Source organism: Electrophorus electricus, chromosome 6 (assembly GCF_013358815.1).
Source record: "Electrophorus electricus isolate fEleEle1 chromosome 6, fEleEle1.pri, whole genome shotgun sequence".
NCBI lineage: Eukaryota > Metazoa > Chordata > Actinopteri > Gymnotiformes > Gymnotidae > Electrophorus > Electrophorus electricus.
The window spans coordinates 11469517-11488267 of NC_049540.1; the positions used below are offsets into that span (position 1 = coordinate 11469517).

General features: G+C 41.1%; 1 protein-coding gene across 1 annotated transcript; it reads right to left on the minus strand.

Moving 5' to 3' along the window:
* Positions 1-195: 195 nt before the first annotated feature.
* Positions 196-16651, minus strand: adamts8a (ADAM metallopeptidase with thrombospondin type 1 motif, 8a). The gene is given in 13 exon segments (XM_035527607.1): positions 196-2430; positions 2432-2858; positions 2860-2894; positions 3044-3087; positions 3090-3222; positions 3869-4041; positions 4261-4317; positions 4320-4446; positions 5897-6195; positions 11086-11253; positions 11705-11837; positions 13011-13250; positions 15605-16651. Coding segments are annotated over 13 exon segments (2895 nt in total). The 5' UTR covers positions 16334-16651; the 3' UTR covers positions 196-2100.
* Between the last annotated feature and the right edge of the window lie 2100 nt (positions 16652-18751).

The window sequence follows — 18751 nt, forward strand, 5'->3', positions numbered from 1 at the left end:
CCCATTTGAAGATAGATAGCCTAGCTAAAAGCTAGCTATATGAATAACGTCGTGTAACGCTATATTTCTTTGTAAAATGAATAATATATGGTCTCATTAAATTATATTCAATCCTATCAATTGTAGTTATTTAACAACTAGGCCTATTCTTTTGGACTTCGCTTGTTAAGGCATCACAGCAAATAAAACATTAAGTCGAGACACATCTTTAATAAATGATTTCAATAACAGTTATGTTGGATAGACAGCAGCAACAAGAAATAAAACACTGTTAGGTGTCTTAAGGTAGAAAAATAAATAGCTTTAAAAGGAAGCTATTAACAATAGCATCTTACAGACCTTCACTGAAGGAATAGAACACTTAAGTTTCAGATCTACATAATTTCAGAAATTTTCTTTTTTTCATTTAAAAGGAATGCAAATGCAAGACCAACAAAATGTGTTTAAATCTGTGTTTTATGCAGTTGTTCTAGCTTTTCTGTTGGGTCTGAGAATGCAAGGGAATAGGCAAATAGATTGAAAAATAAATACATTTTGTCTCTCGTTGCATTTACTGTATATGTAATACACCTTTTTTTTCATTTTACAAAGTGTAAATGACTCAACTGACTCTGAAAGATATTTCAGTACTCTACTGGGCAGATGAGCAAAGATCACCCTGTTTGCACTACTCTAATGTGTCAGACAAGTGTTATGTGAGCATTACATGGCAAAGAATTTACTACCGTTTTTTTTTTTTGTTTTTTTTTTTGCCCATCAGATATGAAGCAGATATTTCTTTTCCTTTAAAAAAAAATCTCAGGGCATTCCAATATGATAAACCTTTTTTTTTTTTTTTTTTCCCACAGGGGTTTATATCCACATGACATATCGAAACCACTGAAGCTTAAAAGAAAGAAGAATCATAGATTGCAAAATACAAGCATGTTTGTGTTATTCACAAGAAAGCTTTTTGGCATGAAACGTTATGATTATAAAGTATGTTCATTTTATACATACTTCTATCCAAATAGCTAAATAGCCACTAGTAAGCTAACAATTAGTGCTAAATTATTTCTTACTGCAACCCCTGGTATTGTTTGTGTATATCATCCCTAATGTCTACCAGTGGATGTTGGTGGAAAAGGCAAAGGAAAGGACAGCCTGTGATCACAGTTACGTCTCAATACTGTTGTTTATAAACACGATGACAGCTCAGCTAAGGTGAAAAGCAGTGTTTACTGCTCAGAGGGACTTTTCTAACTGCAGTGCCTCATAAACTAAAAAGCGGCTCGATACCCATAGGCAAATCTGAAGAGCTGATAATCAGAAGTTAAATGCCCTAACTTTATCCCAGAGCTCCAGCACAGGCCGATTCAATGTCTGCATATAGGTTTCAACCATGTCTGTGTGACTAAGGACTATACTTTAAAAATGTTCCAGTGTTGAAATACGTAAAATCCGAAAGCTTTCCACCTGTAATATTAACCAGTATTAAATTATGAACTTTTAATAGTTAACCAACTCATTGCTACAGAACACAGTATGGCAAATAAATAAAATCTGCAAAATCAATTATAAGTGATTATAAGAGCATATAGGAAGAATATCTACTATAAAGGCAGTCAGATGCAGTCTAAAGAGCCAGACACTCCAGCTTGTGAAGCTATTGTGTCTATGATTCAGGTAGCTCTGAATATTAGATTCAGTTCTCATTTACATTTTCAGTCTGACATAGGCTAAAATGCATTGTAATATGGAGGTATTTGACCAGTTATTATCTGAATAGAGCTTCAGCAGGTTTCTGCAAAGGTAAAACTCCTTTGTGGTAAAGGTATAAACAGAATGCTCTCTTAAAAATAGATTTGAGGTAGATGCTAAAGGGGTGGAAAGCAAAAAAAAAAAACCCATCTTTGATAGTGGTTAGATGATTTGAAGGCAAAAGTGGAGAATATGAACAACAATGAGAAGTAAGTTACTCTGTCACATAGATAAAACCTCATACCAAATGCCCTGGTTATGCTTGACAAGTGAATTCTGCACCCATGGTTCATGTTAGTTTCCTTGGTTGCTTCTGAAGCATGGTCAAATGCCTAATGAAAAGAGAAGGGTTTTTAAATGTTACTGGATATCCCCTTCACTGCTTATACTACAGAAGTCCATGCTGCAGTCTCCCCATCCCCCCCTTAGTTTACAGTCCTGGTAAAAGCACTCCCCGGGCTCGGCCTCCGGCCTCTTGTCTAGACTGCACTTGTCCGGGTGCACGGCCTTGCCAGTGTAGTCCACACACAGCACGCCCCGCTGGCGCTCACCAGGGCCACAAGTCCGTGAGCAGGCCGACCAGGGCCCCATCTGCCAGGCAGGACAAGGCAGATCCCCACATGGCCGGATGTCAGCCGGCCGCAGGTCCGCGTCGCAAGAGTATGACAGCAAGCCCGCCACATCTCGGCACCTCCACACTCCTCCGTGACCAACCTGAACCACAGCTTTTGGAGCACTCAGACCACTCACCCAGTACCCAGTTGGCAGCACCAAAAGGGAGAATGGCAATGCGGGGAGAGGCCGCCAGGTCGCTCGAAAGGCACACCCTGGGCAAGTAAAAGGTGTACTTGACCCTGGGTGGTGAGGCGTCACCAGCCGTGGACAGCAGCTGGATGGTGATGCTCTGCTGGAGCTCCTGGAAACTGAGCAGCCGTTCCAGGGTGGTGGAGGAGCCACTGTAGCGGAGTACGGCACCACGCACTGGGATGTCCTGCTCAGCTGTCGACACAGAGAAGTTACCGTTCAGGATGTAGGTGCCATCCTCAGCCTTCACCGCCAGGTAGTTGCCATCATGTCTGAGACCTCGGTGGCTGCGCTGCTTGACATCTATGTTGGTGCCCCGGTGGGATGGTGACAATATCATTGTAGCCAACCTGTGGACATATAATTTCACCCACCTTACCTAATATCTAGTCAGTAGAAACTCTGTCAAAGAACTTCAGTGCTGTTTTACCAGTTTCCCCCTCTGGCTATGTATCTCTCCAAAGCTGGTAATATTTGTAAGGTTCATGTTTTTCCTCACTTACCTAGCTTTGTTCAGAGAGCCACTGATCTTTCTGCAGCTTAACCATCTCCTCCACAGATGCCACACTTATCTAACTTCAGGTTGGAACCTATGACCTGGTCACAGCCTGCCTTGATGCATTGGCCCTGGACACAGATAGACGTGGTATCTGGACCACAGGTTGTACCATCCACTACCTGGTCAACACACACACACACACACACACACACACACACACACACACACACACCACACACACACACACACACACACAACACCACAGACACACACACACACACACACACACACACAGACACACACACACACAAAGAAAGCACAAAGACTTATGACGCACAAGAACATCGGTTTAACATGCCTAGACAGTCCAGACATTCCTAAAAGGTTCCTGTGTTTTGTTAAGTTTTTTTTTTTTTTGGAGTGAAGGCATTTACAGTTAAAAGTAAAGTAGTTGTACAGTATGACCACATCAAAAGAAAACAAGGCAAAGTTATTACACCAATGACGCAAACCCAACTACAATAACTGTGTGGAACACCAGCTGCAGGAAAGTGCACTCAGGAGTTTATAGCAATAACAGGACAGCATGGCTTAGGGGGCTAGGATTTCACATTGTACTACAGAGAAAATATTTTGGACTTAGGTGTTTAATCAGAGTTTAAAGACATCAGTGCTCAGGAAAGAAGTGGATCTCAAGAGGGATTCAGACTTTAAGGTTAGGAATAGAGCAGGCTAACAGAGGAATTGGTGGACGATGCGTACTGCGTATCTTCAGTGAAATCGTTCATACTGGATCGGGGAAGAGAGATGGCATCTCCTAAGCACCTTGGCCTCGAAGACCTTGAACTCGTTGCTATGCTTGGCTCTGCAGAAGAGCTTGCAGCGGTCCCTGGGGGAAACTCCAGAATACTTCGGGATCCACTGCTTTATGTTCCCGCGCGTGTCCAAGTACTGGTTGCTGTTGTATTTCTCACACTGCTCCTCTCTGAAGCTCTTACCTGTGGAAAAGAGCAGCTGCTTACAAGCTACCACAGACAAACAGAAGAAGCGACAGGGACATTGACTAAGGACATGCACTAATGGCACCCTTAGCTGGGAAAACAGGATGAAATGTGAACCCTGACGTTAAAACAGAGTCCCCATTTACACAGCTACCATGCTTTGGTCTCCCAAAATGTAAATTCAGAGAACAGGCTGTTGCATTTATAGAATGTTACCATGGTTTCCTGGGCAGGGTACGATGTTGCAGGACTGGTATTTGACCCTCTGGCCACACAGTACAACCCTCCATTTTGTGCACTGGGTCCGTGCACTCGCGGCCGCGAAAACTCAACCCCACCATGACATGTCCGAGAACAGGAGCCCCAGGGACCCCATGCGCCCCAGCTGCCATCCACTGGTACCTGGAGCACAAGCGAGAGCTAACAGATGTGCACCTCACCATTCAAAATGGCATCTGGAGAACCTGAGGTCTGTTTTAAACAGCTATCTTTTAGGAGATGAGCAAAAAAATTGACATGCAAAAACCAAAAAGAACAAAAGCTAAAAACAAAAAGGGACGGGCAAAACAAAAAAAAAGAAACTACTTGGGAAAGTGCCGTACCACTCTACATCTGACAACTTGCCTTAAGGTATACTTTAGATCAGTAAAAAAAAACTGTAAATTCAGTTGGAACATTTACTAGGTTTTCGAGGGTTCAGCTATTAATCTGTCACTGCCACTGCTTCTCCGATGCATATGGTGAGTTCAAGAAAGTCAAGCACATGATGAACATTCTCTCTGCAAATTCAGCTTTAAAGGCAAATTTCACATCCCTTTTGAGTGACCATATAAAAATATAAACCAGATATTTTGAGCTACATCTGTGCAAAGTTTTAATTTATATATATTATATATTTTTTAAAAATTCCCTCAGAACTGGCTCGGTGGGGTAGACTTTGGAACGCCTGCCATTCGCTAACCCCTCCCCCACATGCCAAACATGCAAAGGCCACACAGACCTTGCCTGCCTTCTAAGCATGGTGCTTGTGGCATGCACATGAATGCCACATTTCATTTATTCCTTCTTTTAAGAGTTGGCTCGCAGATTCCCACTCACAGCCAGGACGTCTGGCATTGCGGGCTAGCTCTTCCAACACACCAAGCCCCAAATATAATCACCCTTTTTTGTATGTGCTTTACTCAATACAATGTGACTGCTATTTAAATGGAAGATCCAAAAATAATCCCGACATTTTAAAGATACTCTGCAAATGAACACCTAATCTCTCTCTCTCTCCTTCCCTTCTTCTCACCCTCTCTCTGGCTTCAGGAGGTGCGGCCGGTCTGGCATTTAGGAGCAGGGTTTCAACCAGATTGATTATTTTAAGCAGCTCTAAGAGGAGGCCCAGTTGGGGTCCAAGAGGAGGAGCTGCCTGGATTTCTAAAGGCAAAAAAACGGACAGTCTAACTCGGAGTGATGCAAACACGTACAGACACCCAAACAACGTGCCATAAGGAATGTGTCCATGCAAGCAAAGAGGGTGATCTTAAACAGACAAAGAAAGTTAAAGGTTGGGAGAAACAGAAAGGGAGTGAGAGAAAGACACTTTAAAGGGGGAATAAAGCAAGTGGCCAGCATATGTGACAGTAACAGAACACAGACTATCAAGAGTGGTAAACAAAGAAGAAACACAATAACAATGCAGGGAAAACACATTTTAAAAACCCCACACTGGTTGTAAATCTGACGAAAGGCATTCAGTGGTGGTTTCTTCTTGCCCTGCATGTTTTGTGTTCTGATAGACAAAAATGTTCCAAAAAACAAATAGGGGTTGACTCAAACCCAGTCCCTGTCCTTTGGCTGAACGTACTTTCTCCTCTTCCATGTTTCCTGGTGTTCTCAAGACGCACGTGCCCACATGGCAGCTTCTCCCCTCCCCGCAGGGCGTGCCCTCGGCCCAGGGCAGGCTCCCGTTGCGGGTGGTGCACTGGGGTTTGCCCACCTCCTGACACCACAGCTGGATGCAGGCCTGGTCATCTGGGGTGTTGGGGCAACGGGCGAACTGCTCGCCAAATGCCAGCTGGCACTGTCGGTCCAGGCCATATGCTTGTCCCGGTGGCTCAGCTTGGAGGGGCAGGGTCTGCTCGGGCGTATCCAGCAGGCAGTCACCTGAAATGGGAATGGGGCACGCAGTGAAAAACTGGAGGCACAGGATTTAGGTCTTTAATACACACAGAGAGGATGTTTATAAAAAAGAAACAGAAGCATGTGATAGGAAGAGAGAAAGAAAAGACTGCAATTGAGGTATGCTCTTATTACTACAACTAATGTTTATTGCTTAACTACTCACACTATATAATGCATGCCTAGAGATTCCTGCTCCTTTAATTACACTGTATAGATAGCTGCACTTCCTCTCTTGAGTGTTATAGGCATATTCCAGTGCTGCGGTACTTCCTGAAACCACCACTTTTTTCGAACCAAGCAGGTGTGCACCTCTGTAGCTTCAGGGAACTCTTCTCCCTATGGAGAAAAGGAGCTGGCAACATATAACCCTCTCCACCGCCTGATGTGAGTGAGTCGGCGCGCTCTCTCCCATCAGGAGATTTCCATTACGGGCCTGCAGTCAAACTCACTACATGTCAAACTCATTACATGTCAAACTCACTACATGTTAAACTGACTACATGTCAAACTCACTACATGTCAAACTCACTACATGTTAAACTGATTACATGTTAACCTCACATGTTAAACTGGCTACATGTTAACCTCACTACATGTTAACCTCATTACATGTCAAACTCACTACATGTTAACCTCATTACATGTCAAACTCACTACATGTCAAACTCACTACATGTCAAACTCACTACATGTTAACCTCACTACATGTCAACCTCATTACATGTCAAACTCACTACATGTCAAACTCACTACATGTTAACCTCACTACATGTTAAACTCACTACATGTCAAACTCACTACATGTTAAGCTCACTACATGTCAAACTCACTACATGTCAAACTCATTACATGTAACCTCACTACATGTAACCTCACTACATGTTAACTTCACTACATGTCAACCTCATTACATGTCAAACTCACTATATGTTAAACTGATTACATGTCAAACTCACTACATGTTAACCTCACTACATGTCAACCTCACTACATGTCAAACTCATTACATGTCAAACTCACTACATGTCAAACTCACTACATGTTAATCTCACTACATGTTAACCTCACATGTCAAACTCACTACATGTTAACCTCACTACATGTCAAACTCACTACATGTCAACCTCACTACATGTCAAACTCATTACATGTCAAACTCATTACATGTTAAACTGACTACATGTCAAACTCACTACATGTCAAACTCACTACATGTTAACCTTACTACATGTCAAACTCACTACATGTTAACCTCACTACATGTCAAACTCATTACATGTCAAACTCATTACATGTTAAACTGACTACATGTCAAACTCACTACATGTCAAACTCACTACATGTTAACCTTACTACATGTTAACCTCACTACATGTCAACCTCACTACATGTCAAACTCATTACATGTCAAACTCACTACATGTTAAACTGACTACATGTCAAACTCACTACATGTCAAACTCACTACATGTTAATCTCACTACATGTTAAGCTCACTATATGTCAACCTCATTACATGTCAAACTCAATACATGTCAAACTCACTACATGTCAAACTGATTACATGTTAACCTCACTACATGTCAAACTCACTAAATGTTAAACTGACTACATGTCAAACTCACTACATGTCAAATTCACTACATATCAAACTCACTACATGTTAACCTCACTACATGTCAACCTCATTATATGTCAAACTCACTACATGTCAAACTCACTACATGTTAACCTCACTACATGTTAAACTCACTACATGTCAAACTCACTACATGTTAAACTGACTACATGTTAAGCTCACTACATGTCAAACTCACTACATGTTAAGCTCACTACATGTTAACCTCACTATATGTCAACCTCATTACATGTCAAACTCAATACATGTCAAACTCACTACATGTAACCTCACTACATGTTAACTTCACTACATGTCAACCTCATTACATGTCAAACTCACTATATGTTAAACTGATTACATGTCAAACTCACTACATGTCAAACTCACTACATGTTAACCTCACTACATGTTAAACTCACTACATGTCAAACTCACTACATGTTAAACTGACTACATGTTAAGCTCACTACATGTCAAACTCACTACATGTTAAGCTCACTACATGTTAACCTCACTATATGTCAACCTCATTACATGTCAAACTCAATACATGTCAAACTCACTACATGTAACCTCACTACATGTTAACTTCACTACATGTCAACCTCATTACATGTCAAACTCACTATATGTTAAACTGATTACATGTCAAACTCACTACATGTCAAACTCACTACGTTAACCTCACTACATGTCAACCTCACTACATGTCAACCTCACTACATGTCAAACTCATTACATGTCAAACTCACTACATGTCAAACTCACTACATGTCAACCTCACTACATGTCAAACTCATTACATGTCAAACTCATTACATGTTAAACTGACTACATGTCAAACTCACTACATGTCAAACTCACTACATGTTAAACTGACTACATGTCAAACTCACTACATGTCAAACTCACTACATGTTAACCTTACTACATGTTAACCTCACTACATGTCAACCTCACTACATGTCAAACTCATTACATGTCAAACTCACTACATGTTAAACTGACTACATGTCAAACTCACTACATGTCAAACTCACTACATGTTAATCTCACTACATGTTAACCTCACTATATGTCAACCTCATTACATGTCAAACTCAATACATGTCAAACTCACTACATGTCAAACTGATTACATGTTAACCTCACTACATGTCAAACTCACTAAATGTTAAACTGATTACATGTTAACCTCACTACATGTCAAACTCACTACATGTTAACCTCACTACATGTCAACCTCACTACATGTCAAACTCATTACATGTCAAACTCATTACATGTTAAACTGACTACATGTCAAACTCAGTACATGTCAAACTCACTACATGTTAACCTTACTACATGTTAACCTCACTACATGTCAACCTCACTACATGTCAAACTCATTACATGTCAAACTCACTACACGTTAAACTGACTACATGTCAAACTCACTACATGTCAAACTCACTACATGTTAATCTCACTACATGTTAACCTCACTATATGTCAACCTCATTACATGTCAAACTCAATACATGTCAAACTCACTACATGTCAAACTGATTACATGTTAACCTCACTACATGTCAAACTCACTAAATGTTAAACTGATTACATGTTAACCTCACTACATGTCAAACTCACTACATGTTAACCTCACTATATGTCAACCTCATTACATGTCAAACTCAATACATGTCAAACTCACTACATGTCAAACTGATTACATGTTAACCTCACTACATGTCAAACTCACTACATGTTAAACTGACTACATATTAACCTCACTACATGTTAACCTCACATGTTAACCTCACTACATATTAACCTCATTACATGTCAAACTCACTACATGTTAACCTCACTACATGTCAAACTCACTACATTTTAACCTCACTACATGTCAAACTCATTACATGTTAAACTGATTACATGTCAAACTCACTACATGTCAACCTCACTACATGTTAAACTGACTACATGTTAACCTTACTACATGTTAAACTGACTACATGTTAACTTCACTACATATTAAATGTTTGAATCCACAACATTGTGGAACTGCCATGATGACCCCAAGTTCCCCTCCTGTAATGATTTCCAATTTGGTCAAGGTGTAACATCTTGACATAAGCTTATGCAAGCTTCTTGTCTGTCTTTGTGCGTCTTAAATTCTTTGATTTGTACATTTCATTTGGGTGGGGGTGGCTTTCAGCCACATGAGGCAAACTGTTTGACAGTTTCACACTTAAAACCACTATACGAGATTTTGTTAACAGTAAAAAATAACTGAGCCTCGGGGCTGTATCAGCACTCTTGTCTGCGCTTGGCAATGCATGAGGTCTGAGGGAAAACAGTTGTTAAAGCTGGAATGTGTTAGTCACCGAGGATGACTCAGAGGAAGAACGGGATTGGGATAGCGTAGACTGAAATATTGTCTGAGATAAATCAAACTACAGCAAAAATATGTCAGCTATTTTTCAACGCAGATATTCCACAGATACTGCAATGCCATTTCTTTTTCTTTCATCCTCCCCTTTTTCGGAGTGCTTAGAGGTACATCTTGCATAATTGTTTAATTTGCAGTGTGGTGAAAAGTTTGCAGAGGTTTAAAGTTTATTTTCTGGTGGAGACAGCGATCATAGGAACAGATTCCTGTAACTGTCTCAGGCATGCCTAGCATGTGCCGCTCACCTGTCTACATTGCGCTAAGATGGCAAAACCACCCAGAGGGAGAGAGAGTAAGAGAGAGAATGAGTAAGACAGAGTGAGAGAGCATGGGATGTTATTTTGCTGAGAATATCAAAACTTGCAATATTCAGTTTTTCAGGTCTGTTATTAGTGGTTCAGGGACAATTAAAGGCAGAAGAGGCGCACACTTAAAAATGGAGTGAAAGAAAATAAACTTGTGAAAATGAGACCTCCTTATTACAGATAGATTTTTTTCCCCACATGCCAAAATCAAAATTACACAACCCATTTTCTATGGCAAGTGTGCATTAACTACATAATGATAGCTGAGTGATTTAGAAAAGTTATTGAATGATATTGCTTTTTGGTTTTAAGGAAATATGGCCTACTTTCATTCCCACACTCCCACAAACCCCACCAAACCTCACATTAAAGGAGAGAAAACCAACTGTCAAGCAAACTCTCAAAAGCACAAAACACTCAACATCCCACTACCCCCTAATGTTCTTGAGACCAACAGTCTGAGAGGTTTTGGCAAGCGTAATGGGATCAGGCAGTGACTTTGGCCGTACCGTGCCCATTGTCGAAAAACTCAGTGACGTAAAGTGCGCTGCATGGTGACCACGGAAGAGTCTTGTTGAGGTGTACAAAGAGGGGAGCCATTATGTGGTGGCCATCGATATGCCCAAATAATTTCTCACAGTTCCTAGAGTCATCATGTGGCATGCTAAGTACATGGCCTTTGAGAAATAGAAAAAGAGAAGGAGAGAGAGAATTAGCTTGGTACTGAAACTGGATGATTAGTTGTTATTGTTCAACAGACATAGTATTTTTGTAAGAGTCCTTTAAGTGGAAATAATCTCCTATGACATACTTACTAGGAACTTCCAAATTCCAAATGCTTTCAATTAAGGTGATCTCATGGAATAAAAATATTCTCTCAAGTGATTACAATTTGGTCATTCTGTAATGGTATAAATAAGACCATGGAAACTGTTCAAATGAAGCTGAGAAGGTTTGGCTCATGCTAATGAATGACTCAGTCTAAATTTGGGGCATCCACTCTGGTCCAGACTTTCTGTGAGGGTGAGCTGACAGACAGAGACATGGAGGAGAGTCTGGTGGCATGCTAGTGTGTGTGTGTGCGTGTGTGTGTGTCTGTGTGTCTCTGCATGTGTGTGAGACCTCTACCGAGTTCATGTGACACGGTGAAGGCTGCCTGGAGGCCGTTGTCCTCGATGACTGAGCAGCTTCTTTTGGGGTCACACATGGTGCCCACATCAGCTACACCGAGGGTGTCACAATGCTGATGTCCACAAATATCCTAGAGGTGTGAAAGAGAAACACGACAGAGAGAGAGTGCGAGAGAGAGAGAAAGGATGGTCAGATTGACAATAAGAAAGCAGGATTGAGAATGAGAGAAGGAAAGGTCCGAGAGGGGAGGAGGGAGAGCAGAGGGAGGACACGTTTCAGACACTGATATCCAGACATCGCTCCATTAGTTCCAGACAGACTTTTTCCCCCCCAAAAGTAGGCTCTTGCCAGCAAAATATATTTGTCAGTGTTTCCATCGTAAAATGAAGCAAATACATTGGAGGCAGACTCCAAGCAAGAGGAACTTTAACTGTGCGACGGCGGTTGTCTGAGGGATTTCTCGGGCACAAATCAACCCCGATTTGAGTGGCCCTGACTGGGAAAGACCTACGGAGGTGTCCCTATCCAACACCCGGTGGAACCAGGAGCATCACCCATCCTGCTGTGCCACTTGCTACAGGAAAGGGCAGCAGAGTGTCGGTTACTTGTACCAATTCCAGTAAGGCATCATGGATATGGTGCCTTTGTGGCCAGACAGGGTGGCTGGGGTAGGTTCACCAGTAAGCCATGTGGTCACAGGCTTTACAGATCATTTCCTGCTTGAGGGCCATGCACAAAGGTCTAGTTAATCAAATTATTTCAATGACTGTGTTCGTCCACCACATATGATAAACATAGTTGTAGTTTCGTACTTCGAAGAAATGTCACGAGGAGGGTTCTTGTCATCACTCCCAGCAATTTGATTAAGTAAATGATCCAGACACTTTTTTAATCTTAATAGTAAATAAGGGATTAGATGTTCCACTCCTTACATTACCAGAAACCTTCATGAGTCCAAAACTTGGACCGTGACCCACAGATGAAACCTGAGCACACTCTCAGTCTTAGAGTCATTATAACCGAATAAGTGAATGGTTAAGAAATTAGCTACAGTGTAATATTACAGTAATCGAATGCAATGTGGGACAAAAGTCATGTGACCAGTTGAATAAAAAAGGACACCAGAAGCCCTGTCTGAGCTGACCAGAATGATATATAACCCTGTGTTTCTATTTAGACTTTATTATTAACTGTTAAAATGGGGCGAAAACATAAAAATAGGCTCAGAGCCCATTTCGGTTCATTTGACAAGTTTGAGTAGCTCAAGACGACAGCTGTCAGTGTTGTCTGTGGTTCGACGTACCTCTCTGGTGAACAGGATGGCCGTGTCATAATGCTCAGGGTGGCGCACACTCGCCGGGTTGAAGAGTTGCTGCCAAGCACAGAAATTGCGTAGGGCTACACCTCCATTGCTAGACAACTCAGGCCCTGCCTCCTCATCCTCTACCACCAGCATCTTAACAACGACCAGGCTCACAGCATTTTTCAGGCTTGGGTGGGTGTACAGTTGCGCTGCCATGCTCATCAGGGTCAGGAGGTAATGCTGGAGAGAGAGAGAGAGAGAGAGAGAGAGAGAGAGAGAGAGAGAGAGAGAGAGAGAGAGAAATTGTTTCTAAATCCATTATATAAAAGTGAAAAAAAATGTATAAGAGTGGTTGTACAGCCACAAACCAAAACTGCAAAACCCTTAGCACAGCTGTTCAAAAACAGGAATGCAACTATATGGCTGTGGGCTGGACAATGTGCATGGGTCAAAAAGACCTTCAGAACATCATTCCAGCCAAAGGCTATAAGTTTCTTTTATCCTAAAGGCCAAAACCCTGACACACAGGGGGCAGTTCATCAAACTCTAAATTAGAGAAACCAGCAGGTTCAGCCCATTTGGATGGATTCAGAATTCATCCTCGACATGTTGTTTTACTTTATAGTCGTGCTTCTTTGGAATCACTTGTTTTCAAATGCGAGCAGAAAATGCAGAAGGCATTTAAGACGGGAGCTGCTCATCAGGCAGAATACCTATAACTCTGCAAAAGATAAGTGGTGGTGGTGCTGGGTGACCCGAATCTAAAAGATAAGTGGTGGTGGTGCTGGGTGACCCGAATCTAAAAGCCTTTGGGACTGAAATATTTAAACATTTGTTTTTCTTTCCATTAATAAAATGGGTGGAAGGGGCTCAAAAACAAACTCTTCTTGGCCTCTCCTCTCTTCCAGATGGTGCTCAGCCGAACTCAAGGCCCTCATGCCAACATTTCTATTTCATCCTTCTCTCTCCTGCTCTCTCTCTCTCTCATTCTCTGTCTCCGTGTCTCTTGCCCTTTCGCCTAAGGCACTGTCACACTTCAAGAATGAGAAAGCATGTATTTTAAAGGGGGTGTCATATTCCAGATATGTCAATTTATTATAACAGCGGGATTTCACACATAATAACACTACAACTTCATTTACCAGCTGTAGCAGTGACTGCAAACCACAAGCATAGGACAGGCTTGTGTGAGAGCCAAGCATACACCATTTCTCAAATGCTGGTGGCCTGTGTGGTTGGTAGTGTATTGCATACCCAGACAACTTCAGAGGATCTGATGCCAGTAAGTGATATTCTCTGTTAGTCTGATGCTAACATGCTATGTGAAATTGGTGATGAAAGATGATGTCCATTTTTTTTTACAATTAACTGATGGCAAATTTTTAAACATTTAGATAAGAAAACAATAATGGTCACCTCACTAAGACTTTTTAAACTATTACATCTGTTGTTCATTTACAGTACAAAGTGTTTAAAGTGCCATTGTGATTCGCCAGGAAGAAAAACATACTATGATGGAAATATTTGACACTTACACTTCCCTGAATAATTGTTCTCTCCTGTATTTCCCGTCAGTATTTAAAAACACACACGTACCCATTTTCTTAATAAAGAGTGACAGCTGTCACCTTCGGTTAATTATACACTGTTTAAAAGTATCAACAGAAAGGTTTTAAAGAATTCTCGGTCTTCTGTTTATGGAGGGACATACCAAGAGGAAAACACGATCAACTAAACATGGAGACCAGTAAATATTTGTGGCCACAGTCTGTGCTCAAGGTCTGTGGTAGTAAACACGGGTTGACTATATGTTTTCCTCATACAGATGACAGCAAAAAAGACATCTCATCTACTAAGTAACTATAATAAACCCTAGTAAGTAGACGCATACAAAATATGCTCAAAATTCATCTATGGGCATCCAGCCCTTGACAAAACAACCTCCTGATATTTAAAAAGTATTAGCGAATGAATCCGTATAAACTGATCTGAGACAACCAAAACGTTTCTTGCGCACGAAATTGTAGCAGAGTGAGCTGTTAAAATGTTTACATTTAAAGTAAACAGCAGCCACTTATCCTTTTGCAAAAGACGATAAAATTCTGCCACATGTGTTATTCGGGTTGCCAAACCGAAGATTTAACCTCTGGTACGGTTCATCTCGCGCGTCATGGTTGAAAGAATGTTGGTGGAGCCCGGGCTTCAGTTTGGGATTACGCACAGATCTGCGTTACCCTCACCCCGCCCACACACGTCCAGAAACGTGAAATTGACTGTTCTTGGAAACTCGGTTAGGCACTTGCCAGATCGAGATTAAAATGGAAAATATTCCGCGTATTAAATAAATTAATGATAAAAATATTAGAAATAAAATGCGAAACAATTAAATTTTGCACTAAATGTAGCCAATGTATCATTAATTAATGTATTAATGCACGAGCTAGCTACACTTTTTAAAAGAAGGCCGAGAACCTGTTAAAGACGATTATAAAGAAAGGTTTTATGTCGTTTATTCATGAAAAATGAATGTAACAACATTCAAGATGATCTATGAACCTAATTCGTAACACTATAACTTTCGCAAGTACATTTACCTTTATCTCGTCTCCATAGAAACGAGTCATTGAAGAGTCAGCAACTACAAGGGTCTCGATGTACCTTGCGGTTGACACAAATCTTCTTTCCCGCCTTTGATTGCCATCATGCTTTTCACGGGACCAAAGGATGCTGTCAGTCAATAAGTGGTTGTCGTCCGTTACACGCTCAAACTTATTTTTCGAAGTTGCTTGATTTCTGGTGAACACGCGCCTTTTAATGAAGTGCATCTGCGAGAAAGATGTCCCTTTCTTGTCACTTGCGACAGGCTGAATAAAGTACTCATCTCCATGCGTCAAAAACGTTCCCTGTATGCCACGACAGAGACTAACAGAGACCACCGACTCCTTGTCAGAATTAACTGTGCCCTTGTAGAAGCAGTATCTGAGGTCGTCTCCACTTTCCCTGGACTCAGTAACATTCTTGGGAATATTCTCATTTTTGGAGCCGTTCAGAAAAGCTGAGAGATGATTTGCTTTGATACGTTGAACATTTAACGTCGGAGCTACAAAACTATTATCCGGGCTCAGGTCTAGCGTGAAAACTTGACCAAATGCATTAATTCTGAAAATCTGTCGCTCTTCACTCCTCCCAAACCAACTGTTTCTCGATGACAGTTTGACTGGTATGATCGCCTCGGACTCTATAGACTCACATTTCACAACTTCAGTCAGCAAAACTGTTGCCAAGATTAAATGAATGTGACAACACATGGTAACCGCTGACATAAACGTTTCCGTTTTTTTTTTTGTTTTTTTTTTTTCCAAAAAAAAAGGTCTAAAACCCAAATACGGAAAATAAATAGCAACAACACTCTATTAAGTACTCACACAAACATATAGCTGTAAATGTATTAATGCTAAAATGTGTACACCGAAACTGCACGATACTGTAGGTATGGGGTAAAATGTCCAGTCTGAACTGAAGCAAATCAGTTCATTTCAGAAGCAGTTTAGTAATCCTTTTGTCCTTTAACAGTAAGACCAAAAATGCAAAGTTCGGCATAAATTTAGAGTCCTGAGAAAAGTAGATTACTCTTCCAGATCACTGTGTGTCGGTGTTGAGCGCTTGTGTCGGTGGTATTTATACAGTCATGATCTTCTTGAACGTGCGCGGTTTATTTTTGATATTCATACCAACCTCACACCCACCCCCTCCCCCGTGCAGCACAGTAGAACGCCAACAACTCCACGAGTTTGATCCAATGGGGGCTCCCTGCACGCCCCCTTTTGAACAGTGCAGGTCTGACTTATAGGCGCCTATTATTAACCGACCAGGCGGCACAAACTGCACTGATGGAAAACTGCAATCCTGTGACGTTTGGTAATATATGTAGCTGCTGAATTGTTTGAGCGGGAAAGCGTGCGTCAATCTTTTAAGAAAATATTATCTTTTAATAACGAAAGACAGTTAGGCTACTTGTCACAATACAGATAATACTCTAAAATGTTATTAAAACAGGTGCGAGTATAAGGAAGACACGCAGAAAATAGCAGTTTTTGTAGGGTGAGATTATTACGGTGTTAAAGAGTACAGTCTGCAGTTGTGTTCAGGGGACGTCTTTCTATTAATATATCCTCTCTCTCTCTCTCTCTCTCTCTCTCTCTCTCTCTCTCTCTCTCTCTCTCTCTCTCTTTCTGTGTGTGTGTGTGTGTGTGTGTGTGTGTGTGTGTGTGTGTGTGTGTGTGTGTGTGTGTCTGGGTGGGTGGGTGGGTGTCTGTGTCACGGTGCGCGTGTCCTCAGTGTATACTGTTAAAAGCATTCAGATTATAATTATCATGGAGCGTTCTAATTACTCTGACTTTGTATAAACCCTAGACTACAAGTGCAATATTAGAAATAAATTTCTCTGTTAGGAGGACGTAACTATTTCTGTTCACAACTATTCAAGTACTGCGCTATGACAGCGAAGCCACGCGCGAAGAACTATTGCGATTCCTGTAACTTACGGTGAGCGGCAGTGCTGGATCATTTTTAATGTGACCTTTGGTATGGCCCAGTAATCCACGAAAGACAAATGATTTAAATAGAATTTAAATAGAAATGGAGAGAAAGACCAGTAACAGTTCAAAAGATGCAATCTAATTGTTGGCGATTTCCAGATGAGTTTGTTGAAGATTTTGACAGACTCCAAGAGAGCGTGACATGTATCATTGTTTGAGTTCTTACTGTGGTTTGGTCACCATCAGATGGCGCACGCGTATTTTAAGTCCTTTCTTGCCTGCATTGCGATCGCGTGTTGCGAGTGCATTATTATTAGCGTATGTGATTACAGATGAGTAGATTTTAATTATATATTGCATGTTAATATAGTATTTAGGCTGTCTATTTAATACTGAGATATTGGAAAAAGGTAGTCCTGCATTTTCTTAAAAATTATAGCATTGCTATATGACTCATCCGTTATTAACCATATCGTCGGTAATTATTATTGATTGGTTTCATCCCACAGTAGCTAGGGTGTATATGGTCAGCAGCATTACTCTAGATAATTAATCAGTAGTGCTTCGTTAGCCATGTGAACGTGTAATACAAGTGTTGCGGTTTTCCATAAAACCAAACTACTCACTAACATTTGGCCCCAAGCATCAGTCACTGTTCTCCCTATACATAAACCACTATATAACATGCCATTACAGTATGAACAGTATGTCTGTTATGCACTGATGAAATGAGGGTGTTGGACAGCCCACATGTTCGCTTGCCTTTCTTTTAAACAATCAGGATAACACTATTTGGGTCAGATATCGTGTGCATGTTTTAAGGATAAAACAAGTAACACCACGTCGCAGTGATGATTGTGTGTTTGACAAGTGTACCAAGGCTTAAACCAAACGTGGGAAACGTATGATAACTTTGGAACATATATTATTCAACGAAGCTCTAATGACAATCTCTAGTGCGTCACATGCGAATTTGCAAATTTGTGGATATAAATGTGATATTGCACTGAGGTACCGAATAGGCAACAAAAGTTCCAGGATTCGTTAAACATTACCGTAAGTACTGCAGAAAGACTCCCCCAGAGCCCACAAGGAATCAGGTTAAAAGTCCGCGTTAAAATGCAGCCACGGCACGATTAAGCATCTATTAACATCTATGTGCATGAGTGGACTAAGTTTATTTTCCTTGTCTTAGTATTTGGA